Genomic DNA, 21,074 nt, shown 5'->3' with positions numbered 1-21,074 from the left:
TTCGTCGTACGATAAATGTAATATCGTGTATACATAAACACTATTTTTTCTATAATCTTAAAACTCAACAAAAAAACAGTCAAGAGTATATATATGTATATATGTACAATTTTATATCTGTAATTAAGTAAAACAATCACTATATGATTAAATTTAAAAGTCGCCCACAATGTATCAATGATTTTGGAGAAAAATACACAGAATCGAAGTTTAGAGGAGGGAAGGAGGACGCAGGTGGATTTGTGTATGAAAATAAAATTATACTTTATTTATAATACAATAAAACCTCTAGCTTACGCTGATCTCTAATACTGACGCTAATATCTAACATTTCGAGGATTCGATCGCGTCTCGTTACAATCCGTCTATTCGCACACAGTATTTGCATATATTGAAACTTACACATGCATTCAGGAACTTCATTCTGTCCTCGATGAAACTGAAGTGTTGTTACAGCGGAGCCGTATACACGTTATTTCGGTCCCTCTCGACCCGAAGCCTCTAAATGCGCTACTATTTATAGGTACACTTACTTTTAGCGACTTCAAACTACATATCACATCGTTGATTCGTTTCTCGCATTCGAGAACGGTTTCTGTTCGCTATCCTCCTACCTCCCACCTCTCTTCCTTTCTTTTGGCAATTTTATTGCACAATTCATCGAGCTGACACTTCACGAAAACTTGGCGATGATGTCACGGAGACTCGTATAAGTCCCCACGATCAGGCCTAACGTGCCGATTAGTATCAAACATATGTTTTTCGCCAGCATAATCTTCTTCTCCGTAGGTCCCATCACCTTCCAGAAGGCGCACAATTGTATGATGGCCGGAAATGCCAGTCCCAAACCCGACAGGCAGAATGCACCGAATAGAGATATAAAAAGATCCAACTCCGGGATCGTGATCGCCAGAGCAACTGAAGCAGGAGTTACACATATCAAGTTAATTAATTTAAATAAGATGATTTAATTCGATTTACTTTAACTATATTATACATATAGAATGTAATGAGATTAAACAAAATTATCAAATTAACTAAAAATATTTTAATTTAAATAAGAGAATCTAAAATATTATCAACGACATTTAATATTTCTCTTTTGGCAATGTTTAAATAAATAAAATAAATAAAAAAAATATATATATAGGTTCATATTTCTAAATGTCAAAATTAATCAACAGTGTAAGATGTTGCTGATGAATAAACAGATGGAATTTGTTAAAAATTTTTTATCATCTACGATCTTCGATTTATCGAAAAAGTAAATATACTCACAAGTAATCAAAATAATGACAGTCCTGACCACATATTCCCAAAGCGTCTTATAGCGATACTTCTCAAAATAAGGACTGATGTATTCCCATGATATATCGATGGCGACATAACACTGAATAGGATGCGTAAAGAAAATGGCAATGGCGAGAAGGATTTGTACCGCGATTCCCAGATTCTCTTGGGTAGGTAGATTGAGCGTGATACTACCGTCAATATCTTTACCAAAGCGTATGTACCCAAAGAATCCCAAAGTGGCATACATTGTGACTATAATGCTCATAGCGATGTTGAGCACGCCGAATGGTTTCATAAAGGATTTCGGATTTTTCATCTCGTTTTCCAGCGGCATAATCTATGAATAGTACATAAATTTGAGCTTAATATGTATGTGGTTTCTTCGATTAAATATTGTAAAAATATTTAAATATTGTAAAATGTAAATTTAAATGTTGTAACATTATTTACGACAAATTTGAATAATGACAATACATGACAAACGTTATCAATAGTTCCCTAATTTTATAAAGATTGCCTGTTATGAAACTGTATTTTTTATAATAATATTGTTAATTATTAACAATAATAAATAATATTAATAATATAATATTAATAATAATATTAGTAATATAATAATTAATAATAATAATATTTAATAACATTAATATAAATAACATTAATTAATATTGTTTAATTTATACAAAAACTTAATTTTTAATATTTTAATATTTTTATTTATCATTGTATTCATAATTAAGCGCTGCTTTATATTAAATGACCATCACTGCGTTTCGATCGATTACTTACTACGCCGATAGATTCGAGAGCGAACAGAACGGTGCCGAAGAAGAGCGGAAAGTTCTTGACCTCTCCAACTGTCACGCGATTCTCGAACGTCAACGGCTCTCGGAAAATATAATAAAGTATGATCGCGAATCCAGCGAACATGATAATATTCGCGATTGTCGAGAATGGTGCCAGGAATTTAAGATTCCTGATGTAATTAACCAAGATCAAGGGGAACAGTACAATCGCCATGTATACCTCCAACTTCCATGAAATAAATGCGCTTAATGCCTAAAAAAAAGAAGAGAACATGTAATTATTCTGATGCAAATCTGTGAAAAAAAAATTTAATACAACCGTTTCACTCAGGCATCTGGTTAAATCATTGAAGATTTCATCTTAATGAAATACAATAATGAAGGAGTTTTGTCTATAAGTCATATCTTTATAAATAAGATTGACTTCAAGGTACATTAATTATAAGATGTAAAAAATAGTATTTGTATATAGACGTAATTTTGTACCTTTTTTAATACTTTTGATAAAGATTATTTAGGATGAAAAATGACGCAAGCTTCTGATGCACTATGTTTGAATGTAGGCGCTAACAAGTTTGAAGTTTGTTTCTCAGTTTTGTAGCCTAATGAGAAATCAATTAAATGCATGATGCTGTTACGCGTTAAATAGTACCTTGACATACGCGAGTCTATAAATAGAAAAATAGAACAAAAAGACGGAATTCCCGATATACTCTAATAAATCCTCATGAAAAGAACAACAACGCTACTGAATTCCGTTAATACGACTAATCACATTGACAATCATGTGTCGAGAGAAGCGTAATCAGCACTTCTGTCTTGTATTTACGTTTGACATTGAATTCGCAATTAGATCGCGTGTACTAGGGATTTCTCGAAACGCACATACATACCATCCATTTTCTTGTCAATGTAATCTTGATCTCATCACCTTCGCTATGCGTGTCCTCGACAGAGAACTTTTCAGAGAAAAGTTCATCTCCGTTTATGACACTTACGTGTTTCGATTTCACGTAGCATCTGAAACGACGCACGGATGACATTATTTTTTTTGCCCATCTTCTCATTCATTCGGAATTTCGTTGAAAATTAATTTTGTTTTTCTTTGTTGACTTAAGTGACGTATGCAAAGTTAATAAAAATCACCGTTAAAAAATTATTGAAAAATAGTAACGCAAAGATCAACTCCATGTCATTCTGTTAAAATTAACAATTGTTAAGAATACGAATTTATTTCTCCGAAAAAGAAAGACTCGAGAATGTATGTTTTAAATAAATATTACAAATATATAAATAAAGAGACAATAGAGAAAGTGAATTATAACATATTACATCATTCACATAAAATGTCGCCAATTCAGTTCTTCCAAATCGTATTTTATCGATATAAATAAAATGTAATTATTATATGATGCATTCGTAAAAAGAAAGACGAAAAATTGTTTCGAATAAAATTAATTCTCAACAAATATTGCTAATTTTTAATTAATTCCAAATAAACGTGAACATGAGTAAAAAGATTTCACAGTGCGTGCGTCATTGTATCTCAGATTGCTAATTTATGCAACGATAATATGTCCTCACAAAACACTCTTTGTATACTTTTAAAAAAAATGGAAAGAAAATATTGGATATTAAAACACTGTATAGACGAAAATAAATATTACCAGGAACGATTAATCTCATATGTTAATGAACTTTATATATCATACTGTCACGATTTCCTTTGAAGATATTCATCTAAAATGTTCTTGTCTAAAACGATTTGAAAAATGTAAGATTGCAATTCCTAAGAATATGTTATGAGATTAATATATCTAAGTTTATGTAATATTTTAAGAGAACTTGTAACTAACAAAGTGCATCGATGCCACGCAGTTTTGCAAATATCTAAATAATTTAAATCTCAATTTACAACTTCGTTAGCTCACACACTTAACATACTCATTATTATGTTTCGATCTCAAGGACAGGCGGAAATGGGCGCGTTACCATCGTTTAACGCCTGTCGTTTATCGTTGTCGATATCTAGTCTTATATAAGACAGACACAATGACGCGCCACCGACAACATGCTATCAATTAGATGCACCCTTGAAAAATCTGCATTTAGGAAAATTGCATTTATAATATAAAATAAGAAATATTTGTGCGCAGATCGAATGTCATCGGCTATATATTTATGCTTATTAATTATCGCTCAATTGAAAGGCATATGTATGTTCTTCATGTTCAGAGAACTTTTCTCTTTTTTGCTGTTTACAAAAAAGTATATATGTATTAATATTAGATAAAAAAGATAAGAAGATATAATATAATTTTCTTCAACATCACTTAAGTCTGAATCACCTTGAAAACTTTCGTTTAAAAAAATATCGCTTTTAATTCTTGTCTCATCCCCGATAATCGCGACGATATGAAGATATCATGGCGAGATTTTTTTGTTGCTCAAATATTGTTCTTATAATGATTAATTACTTTCCTTGCTAATCAATCATACGTAATCAGTTGGCTGTGCGCCATATGTAGCACCTTGTAATTCGCAATTGAAATTAATCTATACTGTTGCATTTACAGATATATTGCTGTAAAAATGAAAATATTTTTGTGTCCCCTCGTAACTTTGAAATTATATAAAAATCAGTTAAATGGTAAAATAATTCATAAAAAAAAATTTTGTAAACACGAATGAATATGACGAAAGTAGAAAAAGAATATTTTTACGATTTATAAATACATTACGTTTTGTTATTTATCACATAAATGACGAGGTTATTAAAATACTACAAGCGTTATGGTCCGTTAACGGTTACGATCATTGCTTCTATATTTGTTGCATGTGTATATATGCTATATTCTATAAGGCTAGTATTATGTATAATTAGTATAATAATACCGCGGATAAAAAATCTCAGCAAAAAATAGAGAAATAAAGAGCTGAAAAATGATTATTTCTTTGGCAATTATTAAACAAAAATTGTAGCTTATATATTACACTAGTACAGATTTAAAGCCTCTAAAGATCTCAAAAGAAATATACTCAAAAAATTATAGAACTTTTTTCTAAAGATATTAAAACCTTAAACATTTTCTTTCTCTCTTTTTCTCTGTGTGTGTCATATGTATCACATGTTTAGATTGAAATCTTTTAGCAGTTGGAACGTTAAATAACTGCTTTAAAGACTCTAGTTTACTAGTAAATCACCGTCACTGGGATATTGCGTAAAGTGCGTTAAATTACCATGTGTATTAGAATAAATAATTTGCCAGAGAAACTTCCGGATAGAAATAATTCATCATATATTTACGATATAACTGCATCTGCACATGAGCATGTAAGCAATAGCTAAACTAATTACCTTCCCTAGGAATAACGACTTTTACCTTAATCAGGTTTCATAGATAGTTTCAAATTTGTATAGTTACTCGAAAAAAGCCCTTAAAAATCCCAAATATCATCTTTTCAGAATTTTTCAAATCGCAACAAGGGATTAGACTTATGCAACGATGATATCATCTTCTTTACATTATTTACAATTTTAATAACTATTTACAAATTTTTATATAACGTTCATTATATTCACATTATATCACAAAAACTATACACACACACTAATATAATATTACACGTAATTAATCATTTTTTTTTCTTTTTTTTTATATATTTTCCAAATTTTCTTCATTTTTTTATACAAATTTTTATTACGCTCGAAAGTGTTTGATAGATATATATTTGTTTAATGATTTAAAAGAAATGTTTAACGATATCTTAATATTTATTTTAAAGTGTCGTTTCGGTGATTAAACTTTATATGTTTCGGTTCCATTCACTTCGCATCCGACCCTGAAGTCAAGACGCTCGTTCCTACGTCAGGTTTATGTGAACGCACTCGTTACTTCTACGTATACTATTTATTTACTGTAATAACACGTATGTCGTAATGATAGATAACTATCTATTACATTGCGTACTACGCAACGCCTTCCAACGTTGACGGTTAAGGAGCCGTCCACATAAGGCTTTTAGAGTTATTATCTTATTGTAAGATTGTATTAAACATATATGTTGTGTGCATTTAAATTTCGCAGCAAGTGCAAGCGTCTTTTCTTTTAACGTAGATTATATTTCGTATAAAATAAAATGTCTCTAATAATTTTATTAACCATTCCTCCAAATCTAAATTCATCGATCTTGATTGAATTCATTTAAAAGAATTGCTCCGCATTTTTATCCCACGATTGACATTGTCCGACTCGTTGAATAAAAGTACCGACATTTTATTTCTTAAAATGATTCATGCGTTCCGCATGATTAGCTCGCTGGAACTTGAATGTAATTTCGAAAAGATAAGGTTAAAAATATATTTTACGTTTTATATATTATACGATTCTTATGTGAACGGCACTTAAGTTAACGTTTGTCCGACTTTTACAAGCGGTTCCCATTTGATTCCTTACTCTTGATAAGATTCTATTCGCTTCACGCATAGAATCTCGTTGCAACAGAATCTTGTGCGACCGTATAATACAGAAGCGAGATAATGTAAAATTTCGTAATAAATCATTCTGTACACGTGTACAACTTCGTGTACGACGATCCGGCCCGGGATACATAAATATAGAACAAATAAAATTGACATAAATATGTCCATTTGTAATTTCTATAATCTGTACGAAAGACGCGACGCGACGCGACACGACTCTTATCATTTAATGCCAGAAACTTCAAAACGTGCAATAAACACCATTCAAATAAAAAAATATATTTCTTTCCTTACGATAGGATATTATATACAAACAATATTCTTTCTAAGAGTCGCACAAGACTCAAGACAAGACAATATTCATAAAAATATTATATTGGTATTGAAAACTTAAATCTCTTGCCTGAATTTTGAATGAATCTTTGTAGCAAAAATCTTGTCGTATTGTCTTGTCTCGATTTTATTAACACATTTTATCTAATACTAAACAACTGTTTAAGACAAAATATTTAACATAATCTTTATAATATAATTTAAAATGAGATTATTACTATTTATGTATAATATTATTCGTTTACTTTTTAAGAAACACACAAATATATATGTATATATTGTCATCATAAAAAGACAATTACATACAGTAATATAGAATTCAAACACGGCTTATATGCACACAATTAGAAAACTGCGTACTGTAACAAGTTTTGTGCAGCTAAATAATTGTAAAATTTGATGTTGTTTGTTTTGTATTAATTGTTTTTAAATTTGTTAATATAAATTTTTATTTATTAAATAAAATTTTTGAAGTGCGAATGTAATTTTTTATCTAATTTACAAGTATACATTACATAATATAGTTTAAATCTTTTTTAAATCGATAATGACAAAACTAATAATCCTGATAATCTCTGTCTTGATAACTAATTGAAAATCTTTTCTTGATCTTGTCTCGAATCAAGACAAGACAAGATAATATATAATAAGATTAGTTTTGATATCTCGTGTAACCCTAATTGTTTCTCTTCTTCAACTTTGTGTCGGATTTATTCGAATCGCCTATTGCATACGTAACAAACATATCGATGCATTAAGCATTATATATTTGTTAAGTCATAAAACGATTTATGTTAACAAAAAAATTTGTAAAAATATAATTAATCATTTTATTCTATTCGATATAAATCTTATATGAAAGTAAAAAAAATTCAAATGCATCAATAACAGATTTATATTGACTAAATTTATTTCTTCTTTTTTTTCCTTTTCTTTAATATTATCTAATTGATAGAGATAAAATTTATAAGAATTGTCTTTGAAATTCGGACAAGAACTGTATTCTTGGTTTCGATCCTGTTGACCTAACATCGTCGAAAATGTCGACGGCCGGTCTACATTAAGTGCAATCACTTTGAATCAACTACACGCACGTTAATTACAGTGACTGTCTACTCGCGTATTCTTGTGGCGCATTTTTCTCTGACCTAAATTATTCTATTTTCTACCTACCTACGCTGGTAAAAACACGCGATATTGGACTTAGTTAGCGCACTTAGGGAAAACCACAAACGATTTATCGCTAGTGTGTAAATGAATACGAATTAATATGTGCGAGATTGAATTATGACGTAATCACATGCTATAAAATCTACATAACTCAACATTATTACAAAATTATAATTATTTATTAGATAAAGCTAATAATATTATTAATAAATTATAAATTTTTTTATTAAAATTCATTAAAAATTTTTATATTAAAAGAAGATGTGCCAATTGATTAGAATCAGAATCTTTGAATTGAATCTTTTTCCCAGTATGTCTCGCATCGATAGCGAGTATCGCGAATAACGTAAATAATAAGTAAAGACGTATTCCATTTAATGGTTAAACGTGACTTTCCTGATGACTGGGATTCACATTGCATAGATATCACATATTAGATGAGTAATGCCCAAACAATTTCAATGATAAAAGTCTAACATTGAATGCCGTGACGTCAATATTGAAAGCGTAACGTGTTACGTATTGTAAGTATAGTGGGGACACTCACCGTCTGTAGATTACTGGATATGAAAACGATATAGACGCAACAAGTGCCCATCTGATATATCATCAGGAAGGTATTTATTATATGTCTGTGAACAAAATAAGAATCTTTCATGAAACACAAGAGCTGCTATTATGACTCTTAATTATACATCCTCATTATTTTAATAAAAGTATCACAAGACAAAATTAATTACAAGTACTAATATAATATAAGAACTTAAATACTATTGTTCACAATTACCTTTATTAGTAACGGTACACGCGAAATATACAAAAAACATAAATATGATTCTTTTTTTTCTCCGTGAAATATGAAAGATGTTTAAAATTAGATAAAATATAATTACTGAAGAAGCGTGAAATACAGATGCACACTTACACAGAAGCTTTAGAAAACCGCCTGAGGGGCACCGGTCCTTCGAGCAGAGCAGATTCCGCAGTTGCCGGATACGTCAAGGACGGTATTCTTCTCCTCTTGCATAATTCGTACTCTGAGAGAACGAGTATTCGCATACAGTATGTACAAAGTAGTCCTATGATGATCGTGGCTACCAAACCGATAGCGTATCCGGCATTATGGAAAGCTCTTGGCATCGCGAGAATTCCGGTGCCTAAGCTACCTTTTAGCAGGTGAAGCAATGTTTCCGCATTTCTGAAAATTCACGTTGCTAAGAAACCAGATTTATTTATCTACACATTTGTAATTATATCGAAATTATGAAATCTAGATTAAATTATGATATACTTTTATCACAGAAGTAATCTCCACGTGTATTTTCATGATTTTACACGTGCACTTCTCATTGATGTTACAGATAAAGTAATATTTGTAAAGTAAATATTGAATGCGTGTTGAATGGGGAAATAATTAATTCAAAGTTAATGAGAATTATTACCCTGTAATAACTGTAATAATTTATTTAATTATGATACAGAGAATTATACGTCAAGAATTTCGCGATTTCACCAGGAAGGTGAGTCACCGAGTCTTTCGATTTGATTATTGTACGTAGGAAATTACGCTAATAAGATGCTTAGCGTGAAACGTGCAGGGAATAATCAAATGTCATTTCGTATGCAAAGAAAGTACTGCTCATTATATAAACATGCTTGGTCTGGAATTACACATTATACTGTTTTTCACTTTGATTGAAATCAATAGATCGAATTCTTCTTGATAAGTACTGATTGGATAATTTCAATAAGACGTCAAAACAATGATTCCGAAACTATTTATATACAATATATACAATATAAATTTTTCTCAAATCGTCTATCATTTTTAAATACGAATGGTATGATTCTATTTTTCCATTAATTATAATTATATTTACTTATACATACGTGTAGCACAAAAATTTTCCACTATCTGAGATATTATTATTTATATAAAATAAAAATTAATAATATATTTGAGAGAACTCACGTAGTTGGATGCTCCACTTCCCTATAATCGTATGGGTCATAATCGTCCTGCTCATCTATATTCCTCTTTTCTTCCAGTTCCAGAGTGTAAACACTATCATTTTTCTCACTCGATCCATAACTGTAAAAAAACTAGCTTCATACAAAATCTAAAGTTTAAATAGACATGTGTTTATAAGTCATACTTGTTGAGACATAATAATAATAATAATAATAATAATAATAATAATAATAATAATAATAAATAGAATATCACACGCAATATAATAAAAATGTAACGATATTTTTTTATACTGATTTTAAATTATAATGTTAACATTTTTTATTAAAATTAAAAGCAAAAGATTATAGTACATGTGAACAATAAATAGAACCATGCTCTTCATTTTCATAGAATTTACGATACTCACCCATTTTGGTGTCCCTTAGATGACGAAGATTTTCTAAAATCCTGCAAAGCAACCTATACAAAAGAAAAAATAAATAATGAAAACTCATATAGTAGTACTAAATATACATAGATATAAATAATTTATCGCAAAGAATATTATTTACATCAGTACACAATATTTTAACTGTATATATAGACGTAGATTTCTTTCTTTTTTTCTTTATCAAATTACAATATTTATTTAAATCTTTTTAATGTATATATATATATATATATATATATATATATATATTTATTTAATATATATATTCTAATCTTTTTATTATATATATTCATAATTATTGATAGTTAACAAATATATATATTGTTTGGAATAATCATGAACTACCATCTCATATTTTATTCTATATTTATTAAAAAATTACAAGTTTATGAAAACATTTATATATACATTATATAAACATTTATATATAATTTAAAAATAAACAGAGAGAGAGATAGATAGAAACATGTACATATTTTTACGTAATTTTGTTATCCAATATATAATATGCAGAATATAATTTATAATATATGTGATGATGCTAAAATTTATGAACTTTGGAGTTTATCCATTTATACATACGAGAATAATTCAAAAAGAGGGTCGATTTTTTAGTGTTTTTTTTTTACTGTTTTCATGATAATCTATACGATATGCATCGAGCTTGAAATAATTCGCGAGTTCTTCAACGATGAACTTTTAAATTGTGTACACAAAGTCGAGAAGTTTACAAACTCTCTCTAATCATAAATATAAATATAAAATTTTGAAAATAATCAATAAACTAATGATGTATATTATACGTATTAATTGCTTGGAAATAAACATAATTTTTAGGAAATATACATTTGTTATCTCCTTGTCTTCCTTAATTACTCATAATATTTCAGCTAGACATTAATTTTAATAGAAAGTTTTATTAGAATTTTTCCGTTCGTATAATTCAATCGATTGCGCGCATACTCAATTGTCTAATATTAATACATGATTGTTACACGCTATTCTATTTCTGTCGCAATAAATTTTCCTCTTCAACGATATCTGCGGAATGCGTTAATACGTTCTGTACACGACTAACTAGAGATATAATTTTCGTGTGTATAAATATTATATTTGTAAATTTGATCGTCAATGAATTTACTTGGTCAATTCTTGGTCTAACTACATAAGTTCATGACTATCTTTTTGCGATCTTGAAGCAATTTTTGGTCTAACTAAATAAGTTCAAACTATCTTTTTGCGACTATCTTGAAGCATAAATTGTGTAAATTGCCAGCAACATTTGCATAATTCCTCTCAAGTGATTGATACAACTCCTTTACATGCAGTTAAGACTTTAAATGCAACAAGTACGGGAAATTTTCTCGGAAATGTGTAAAATCCACAAATTGCATAATGCGCGGATGCGATCATTTAATACGTCCTTCAGAGCGAAAAGACTACGCCCACAAAAGTAATGAAATGCGTCGTTAACGACATAACATTTATGCGATAGCGAAAATATGATGGAAGATTCCCTCGAGTAGTTTCGAGTGGTGCTTTAATAATCAAACGGAAAAATGTAGATTATCTAGCGTAAACACATAGAGATGTTAACAAAAAAGTTTCCATTATATCCAAATACATCAATCAATAATGACGCATCATAACTTAATGTCTCTCTTTTCCATGTGTGTGTAATAATCTCGTTTTTTTATTTTTCAATATTACGTTTATAAGAATGTATCTCGCGATTTTTTTTGTTAATATTTATACAAGTACAACAATGTATATACATTAATATAAATTATATATTTCAAGTATATCCTTAAATTTGTATATTTCACGTCTGTTTCTTTTTTTCATAATATAAATATTTTCTCATAAAGAAATTAAATTCGACTCAATTTACTTATGTACTGAAGAATTAATATTTAATTGTTATGCTAATAATATATCAAGTTGTGGAAAAGAAAAAATATTATTATCTTGTAACATATTTATGTTACCAATGTGATTGCCAAGAAAGATCTAAACTCTTAGCAAACACGCAACCGTTCGAAGTGCTTGTTTTCTTGTCTCGTCGTCTCGTAAGAATATCGAAACGTCTATTACACGTGCCAATTAACGGTAGATAAATCATTTAAATAAGATTATTAACACTTCTCATTTATCGTGTTTTCCTTTGGTCTTGTATACGTTTATTATACAATTGTCACATTACACATGTATACGTATATTATACATATGTCACATTATACATGTCGCGCGAATGCGTCTCACATACGATTATAATGATGAATTATGAGTTTTTTTTTGTGTGAACATAAATTTATGAAACGGAATACATCGTAAATATTGTTAAACAGACAGATGAGCCATTTTCTATCTTCTCAGGAAACGGAATTTCTTTTGTCAACATTTTTGTAAAAGCTGCTTATTTGCGATATCACATAAGATTTACGGATTTTCGTATCTTTTGTATTATACTTAGAAATCTGGGGTTCTTAGAAATCTTAATTCCAGGTTGTTTCAATATCTACAATTAATTATTAGTTTTCTGATATCAGATAGATGAGATTAGGAATGAAAGAAAATGATTGGAATATTACAGGATTTATATATAATAGAAAAATTCTATGATAAATAGATGCTCTACTCTGCTAATTGTTCCAATCACGACAGATGAAATTGCAAAACACATCGGATATTTTTTTTTGTATAACGAAATCATTATAACCGCATACATTTCAATACATGTCTGTAAGTACCCCGTAATCGCGACAATCGTAAAATTGATCTGTGCATTGTATCGAATTCAATTCGAATATTATATATCAATAAATCGACGACTTTTTAAATGCTGACAAAGAATACTGAGAATAATAAATATCAACGATTGCTACTAAGGTTAAAATGATTATGGCTTAATTGATAATGAGGCTTTTATATTGATAATATAAATAAATTTTGAAAAAGATTGAACGATAACATGTCATAATTAATATGAAGCAAATTCGTCTATTCATATTTAGTACATTTTTTATTCGCAATTCTACATTATTCGAAATATAGAGTATTAGAATATTAAAAAGATCCATTATAAGGTATACATATTCTTTTCGTTACAAAACTTTTTTATAAACAAAATTTTTATGCATTGCAAATCTTTAAAAACGAAATTCCAACACACACACACACACACACACACATTCACAATTTTATTGTATATCTAAATGAAAGTATTTTAATCATAATTTTTTGGAAATTTTTGAATACATTTCTTATGATCTTTTCTTTTAATCTTGCTATGGTTTCTGCAAGTATTCAAATTAAATTATATTAAATCAAATTGCTAATTCAAAATTGCAAATGTTCATACTAAAAACAATTAAAAATAATTAAATATGCATTAATTGTATTTGAGAAAATATAATTATTGTAATATAATATTTTTAAAAAATGTAATTAATATAATATAATATTATATTTTAAATATTGACAATCTTTATTATCATATAAAAAGAGAATTGCTTTGATAATATTTTTTTATCTAAAATCTCACATATTACAGAAAATTTTTATCAACGTGTTTATCAATTTGGAAAGAATAATACTTTATAAACTCAAATGCTTCTCTAATCCTTTAATATCTGTTTTTTTGGTCAACAAAATTTAAGCTTCTATTTATCAGATTCTTGATGTAAACTTAAGTCATTATTCGATCAAAAGTATAAAGGTTTTTTTAAAAAACACCCCAGTACATATTCTTTTATTATAAAAATATTTCAGACACGTTGTACTAATTTTTCATTCATTTTTTTGAATTTTTCGAAATATTTCAAGTTTTGTTATATATTCTATACTTATATATTTTTTTACATTATTGCATAAGAAATAAATTTTCTATATATACGTATATATTATATATACATGAAATTACTATATAATTCAAAATTATATTATAAATTGTCTAATTGTATTATAAATTATATATTACAAAAGTTATACATTTACCTACTATTATGATTAGAGTTTTTATAAATAAATCTTATAATTGCAATTCAAAAAAAGATTGAAAAATAAATAGCCGAATTCATCAGATAAATAAATCAATTTCAATTTTAAATCTGTGAATCATCGAAAATTCATAATTAATTCAATTTATTTAAATTCATAATTAATCTGATTTAATTAATTTAATTTGTAGATAATTGTTCAAATTTATATCATTTCATGAAATTCTAAGTTTCGACGTGACTTTTCACGCGTTCGCGTGAATTCAACAGAATACCTCTCGTTTTTCTCCTAATCGCACTTTCGATAAATGATATTGTGTAAAACGTTATGTTCGATACATTAAAAGTAAAAAACAATTCATATTCCGATATGACTATCATCATGTACGCTCTAATTGAATTCGCCGAAATCGCTTGAAAACACATTCTTTTTCGACATAATGTTATCATCTTTCCTGAAATAAAAAATAGTTTCGATACCGTTACTCGAAGGTCTCGAAGAATATTAGCAATTTTAAACGTATCGCGGACTTTATATTTTTCGCGGATTTTCGTCCCACGCGCATTATCGAATGAAAAGACAATAAGAAAAGGAAGGACACGCGGAAGTGACCATGGATCGGTTCGCAATCATTTTGCATGGGTATCGAATCACATTAAGAGGGAATATCAAAGAATATACCGCCGCTTCTAAGAGGTAGTTCCGCGACAAAGCGTGTTCCGACTTCATGTATCGCACATTCTTTTTTCCGCCCGCGAGTCGTTCTTGACATTATGCGTCGACCGTACCACGTGCATTTCCGCTTTTCCGCAGGCATAATGAATCACACATGTGCGGCGACTTGTGTACTAGAAAGTAAAAGAGCCGTGAAGACAAGTGTTACACAAACGCATATACGCGTATTTTAGCAACATTGATTTTTAATTGTTATTATCTATTTATTTATTTATTTGTTATCTATTTAGTTATATTATCTATTTATTCTAATTTTTATTATTTATTTATTTATTACATGCATGTAATAAATAAATAAATAAATAAATAGATACTAAATAAAATATAATAATAGATAATAATAGATAATAAATAAAATATAAATATACATCTATATATAAAATTTCGATTAAACTTATGTTAAATCAAAGATGAAATTTTTTTCTTTTTTTTCGGTTGCGCAAAGTTTAAATTTCCATTTTCCATAACATTCAAATAATTTTGTGTTGACGATTTAATTTGATAATATACTAAACTTTCTTTAACGATACAAATTTGTTAGGAAATATTGCTACAACAAAAAAAATCCATCATTTAAATATATATATATGTACATTTTCTTTCTCTTTAGAATATTTTATACATGTATACCTGTGCATATATATTTCATATAGTATGGAATAGTAATCGATTGCTGGATAAAGAGACTCGTTACGTGCGCACACCGTGATTGACTATGTATCTATTACACAAGCTGTATCTCAATCGAGATAAAACCGGTATTCTTCATGCCAGAGTTTCAGGTTGCCTTAGGCCGACTTAGTAAGTGTATGCGGTTACAATCTTTTTTATTTTCTGCGATGTCATATATGTGTGCGTTGCGCGCGTGTGAATGTATGTGTCTGAGTGTTACATATTCATTATAATTCCATATGGATTACAACCATGCTACACAGTATAATTCAAAAATCGTTTATACGTAAAAGCATATTTGCAAAGAGAAAGATTCATCTCGCGAAACATGTATACTTGTTTGTTGACAGATATGTACATTAAGCCGTCCTTATCAAGGTGCGGAACATTTTCAAGTAGCGTTGTAATCCGAAATAAAATTCGTACGAAATTGTTATCAGAATAACTTGCAAAAACTGGTGTATCGAATCGCTATGAATCTCATAATTATATTTTATTGAACGTCATTAATCAATCATTAATTTTATTACGAGAGGAAAAGAAATAATTCGTGATACACGTATATTAACTCTCGTCGAAATAAATAAAATATAAATAAAAGTAAATAAATAAACAAAGAAATTAAAACCTCGTAATGCTCAGGACATATGTTACAGAGAAATTCAACAGCAACATATGAGAAAATACATTAGAATGTATTTAAATGTCCTACAAGCTTTCGCGCCAATAATAAAAAGGATTAAATTAAATGCCACTTTTCAACCAAAGATAGGCAAATGAAAAGATAACAGAGGAAGCTATTGCGACATTCAATATTCAATCAAGATACGATGGGTGCAGCGTTTCCGTTCTAGAATAAAAGAGATCATCAATAAAATTATGATGTAACTATGGATCCGATTTATACAACTATAGCATCACAGATAGTATGCATATATTATTACTTATTTGCATTTTATTTCGATTAATATTAAGTACTTAGTTAAATCTAAACTTCTGTAAAATTTTAGGTGAATTTTTTCTGGAATAAAATTAATTTAATTTGTCGAAATTATTTAACATGCGTTGGATCTATTAAACATTTTTCGTAATTAAACTTTCCTCGAGATATAAAGATCGACTCGACATGCGTGCCCAAGGTCGTTGAAAAGTCTATAATTGTATACAAGGGGAAAGGCAGAAAGCGCACCTCGTATAACAATTCGAATTACTTTCGAATAATCGCGCACGCTTAAAGGACAAGCGTTGTACATAGCCTGGTCGCCTTCGACGACGAAAAAGCGAAGGATTAAGAAAGAGAGGAAAAGAAAAGGCAGGCGCGATTGGAAAGAGTCAGTCGCGTGGGAAGGACATTTCGCGTAAAAGCTAGTTGTTGGACTCAATAGACCAGTTCGACTATTTACTAACATATTTCCTTATTGTGCAACAGTTTTAACCACCGATTATTATAAGAGTATAAACGAGCAAGAAATGCCGGTGTCAACGCGACGCGCATTAAGAGGAAAGATCGAGCGAATGAACGATTGTCCTTCGACGCGCGAGAGTTCGTTCGCGCAAATATATATATATATATATTGATGCAAACTTTCCACTCTCATGACCGAAGCTCATGATCGAAGTATCACGCAATCATCCGAGCTGTCGAAAATATCAAGTGCGCAATAGCTAGCTAGGTTTATTATTGTCCTGTCCGCTGTATAATCGTTCAATGCTGTTAAAAAAGATAGTCGTTCTACGGACGAATGAATTTAAAGGTGATTATTTTTTACTGCAATTGTGTCATAGGTATGCAAAGCATTTCGAGTATCTCTATCGTGTATTTCTTAAGTGCCTTATTTTAATAATTTTAAATTTAAATCTCAAACTAATTGCGAAAAAAATTAAAGATAAAATCTTTTTGCGACTTTGCAAGATTCAGATTTCCGAAATCTAATATTTTATTTTCTTAATATTTTAATTTCTTATTATTGCGTACGTTAGTAATAGTTTGAATTTATAATAGTTTGAATTTATAATAACATGAAACTTGTCAAGTAACATCGTTAAAGCAAAAATGCAAAAAATTTTATTTGCATTCTGTTAAAAATTCTACCGAAGTACGCTTGCAAGTATATTTTTCATATATGTTGCATATCTACTATATTATCTTACATTTTATGCATATCTAAGTAGTTTTACATAGATAGTATATATTTTGAAAAACATTTTAACGTTATGACGTCAATACGTCATCGTGTAATTATAATGTTAAGTTTTTAACAAAAAGAAAAGACATTATACATAAAAATAATCTAAAAAGTATAGTTTTTGGCTCATATAAGTTTGCTTTACGTCTAACGTCATGCGCAATTGCGTTATTGATATTAATTTTGCTTAAGAGAATTGTTAAAGTCTTGTTTTTTGTCCTAATTATCTTAACTAATTAACTAAAATTATCTGGAAACAATTTTTGTAAAAATTTTAAGCTATTTTTGTACGTTACACATTTTTTTCTCTCATAAGAAAATATAAGAATACAATGATGTTTGAAGACTCGACATAAACAAAGCAGTAAACGCACCTTACATAAATCTTATCTTACATCTAATGTCATACATAATGTATGTTTGTATAGTTTTACTGTCTTGTTGTCAAATGTCTCTTTTATATTTTATAAAAATTGGCATATTATAAAATTAGATATAATTTTTGTTCAAAAATTCTAAACGCTATTTTTGTACGTTACATACGTCTTTCTCGCAAGAAAATGTGTAGGAATGCGATGATCTTAATACATAAACAAAACAGTAAACGCGCTTTATTTTGAAAAACTTATTTTTCATCATTACAATGAAGAAATGTTCTTTTTCTGCATCTTCCTGTGATATCAACAAAAAACTTTTTTTAGAAAAATTAGATATTCTTCAAAATCGCATTTTTTCAATATTAGTCAAGTCCTTTTCAAAGGTTCCATATGTACTTCCTACTGTTTCTTCAAAAGAGAAAAGAAATATGTTTACGATTTTATATTGTGCGTGAAAAGACGCTCTCTTTCTCCCTCTTTCTCTCTCATATATGTTGCGTGAAATGATTTCGAGGATAACGATTGACATGATAACACAAATAAAGACGAATGCGTCGCAAATCAGTAAAGTCCAGGAAAAATCAGGAAAATCATAAATCATTTTCAATCAATTGAAAATCAGTTTAAATCATATATATATATATATATATATATTTTCTTCCGATTTCATTTTCTATGTTCGTATTAAATATATATACTTGTACATTTTACGTTTAAAAAACCGTCTCTCTAACGTGACTTGACAGGTATATTTAATTTATTTATAAATTTTACTCACCGTGCTCGATGTAAATCCTAGATTGTCATGCGACATTCTGGAGGAGATGGAACACAATATACAAGTAGTTAAGCTCTCGCCGAGGGGTGAACTCGCATATGATAAATAATGAAGATGCGAGTTGAATAGGAGTTGAGAGGGTTGACGGGAAACTGAGAAAAAGAGAAAGAGATAGAAAGGGAAATATGTGGATGAACTGAAAATCGAACGATCGCGAGGAGATTTAATCTCTAAAGGTCCGTTGCATTTCGTAGTTTGTGACAGGTACGGCCGCCGCAAGTCGACTGATCTGACTTAGCGCGAAGTATTATTTATATAGCACGCGCGGCGAAAGAGCACATGTGTGCGATTCGTGCTCGCGGTATCGTTTCTTTACGTGTACCATCTCGAGAAGAACCGCGGTCATTCAGCCGACCGGTTGATTGATGGATTCCACGAGTTCAAGATAAGCACGTGGACACCTTACGGCGTAGTAAATCCTGGATCATGATTAACATTTTTCAAATCCGCATGGCAATGGAAAGCGAGCGTTCAAGTCACCGAGTCACTCGATTGTACTACGCGAATATTTGGCTTATATTTATTTACATGCACGAGATCAGTCCTTATAAGCGCTCGCGAGTGTAGAAACAAGAACGAGTAAATATGTAAATAATCCATTTTGGAATGCGGTTAATTAATTTAATTGTATAACACATTAAAATAGCATTTTTCTACTGTTCAATTTTTTAAGAGCAAAGGGAGAAAGCTATTAAAATACAATATAATAGAATTTACTATATAATAGATATAAAGATATTTATATGAGAAAATTGGTAAATATAAAAAAACAAAGATATCTTGATGACATACTAAATATTGTATATATGTGTGAGCATTCATTAATCTTTCCGTTTGCTTTTGAATTGTTTAAATAAATTTCAAGGACTTGAAAAATATTTATGATATAAAGATTATCTTAGATTATTTAAAGATATTGAATAAAAAAACGATTATTTATTATCTTCTAATTATCGAATCAAATGTGATCTTTCAAACATTTAATATTACGATAAAAATTATAAGATTTAACCAACGACTTACAATTTTTATGGATGTGTCATATGCATACGTTTTGTAAATTAATAATTAATTAGTTTAATTTGCGTTCCCTTTTAAATATTATCCGAGTTATATAATATTTTAAGAACTTCTCACTTCTCGTTAACGTAAATAAGACATTTGTGATGGCTGCCATGCCAAGATGCATAATTATGAATTAGCATTCATAATATGGCATTCATTTCTTTAAACGATATTATTTTTTGTTGTATATTTCTAAATAATTTGCAAGTAAGATAAAAGTGTGAGAAATATATTGTATAGAAACAACTAAATATATGATAAATATTAAAAATTAACATATCGATAAAATTTGAAATGTGTAATATTTCAGAGATAAACATATTTTAATAACGAGTATTACTCATTGCAAACATTTTCTTCTTTCGCGCCAGAATGATAATAAATTTTTACAAAATGACGATGGTTTTCGTTTCTAAGTATTGATATGGTCGCAATTTTTATCTTTCGAATACTAACATCGTTTCACAGATAGCAAAGAAAATAAATATCGGTCAAGTTTTTTCTTATGTATTTTTGATAAAATTGTTTTTACTGTTTTGATAAAATTGTTTTTACTGTTTTGATAAAATTATTGAAATAGTTTTTTGATAAAATTGTTTTTACTGTAAATTCTGTGATTTTGCATTGCACGATTTATTATATGTGAATATTATATTATGTTCAATAAATTCAACATTACATATTAGCTCTTTTTATTCTTTTTTTTCGAAAA

The 21,074-nt window shown here is 28.9% G+C and overlaps 1 protein-coding gene across 1 annotated transcript; it reads right to left on the bottom strand.

The window, feature by feature from the left end:
• Window positions 1–241: 241 nt before the first annotated feature.
• Window positions 242–19,617, bottom strand: LOC105253832 (proton-coupled amino acid transporter-like protein CG1139). The gene is made up of 8 exons (XM_025408625.1): window positions 19,238–19,617; window positions 10,467–10,519; window positions 10,058–10,177; window positions 9,011–9,283; window positions 8,633–8,717; window positions 2,083–2,352; window positions 1,279–1,630; window positions 242–918 (listed from the first exon to the last, which is right to left on the bottom strand). Exons 1-8 carry the CDS (start codon window positions 19,271–19,273, stop codon window positions 674–676), a joined length of 1,434 nt encoding a protein of 477 aa, XP_025264410.1. The 5' UTR covers window positions 19,274–19,617; the 3' UTR covers window positions 242–673.
• Window positions 19,618–21,074: the final 1,457 nt, after the last annotated feature.

This window comes from Camponotus floridanus, unplaced genomic scaffold (assembly GCF_003227725.1).
Source record: "Camponotus floridanus strain SB8 unplaced genomic scaffold, Cflo_v7.5 scaffold22, whole genome shotgun sequence".
NCBI classification, from domain to species: domain Eukaryota; kingdom Metazoa; phylum Arthropoda; class Insecta; order Hymenoptera; family Formicidae; genus Camponotus; species Camponotus floridanus.
This window is presented reverse-complemented; position numbering and strand designations above follow the sequence as displayed.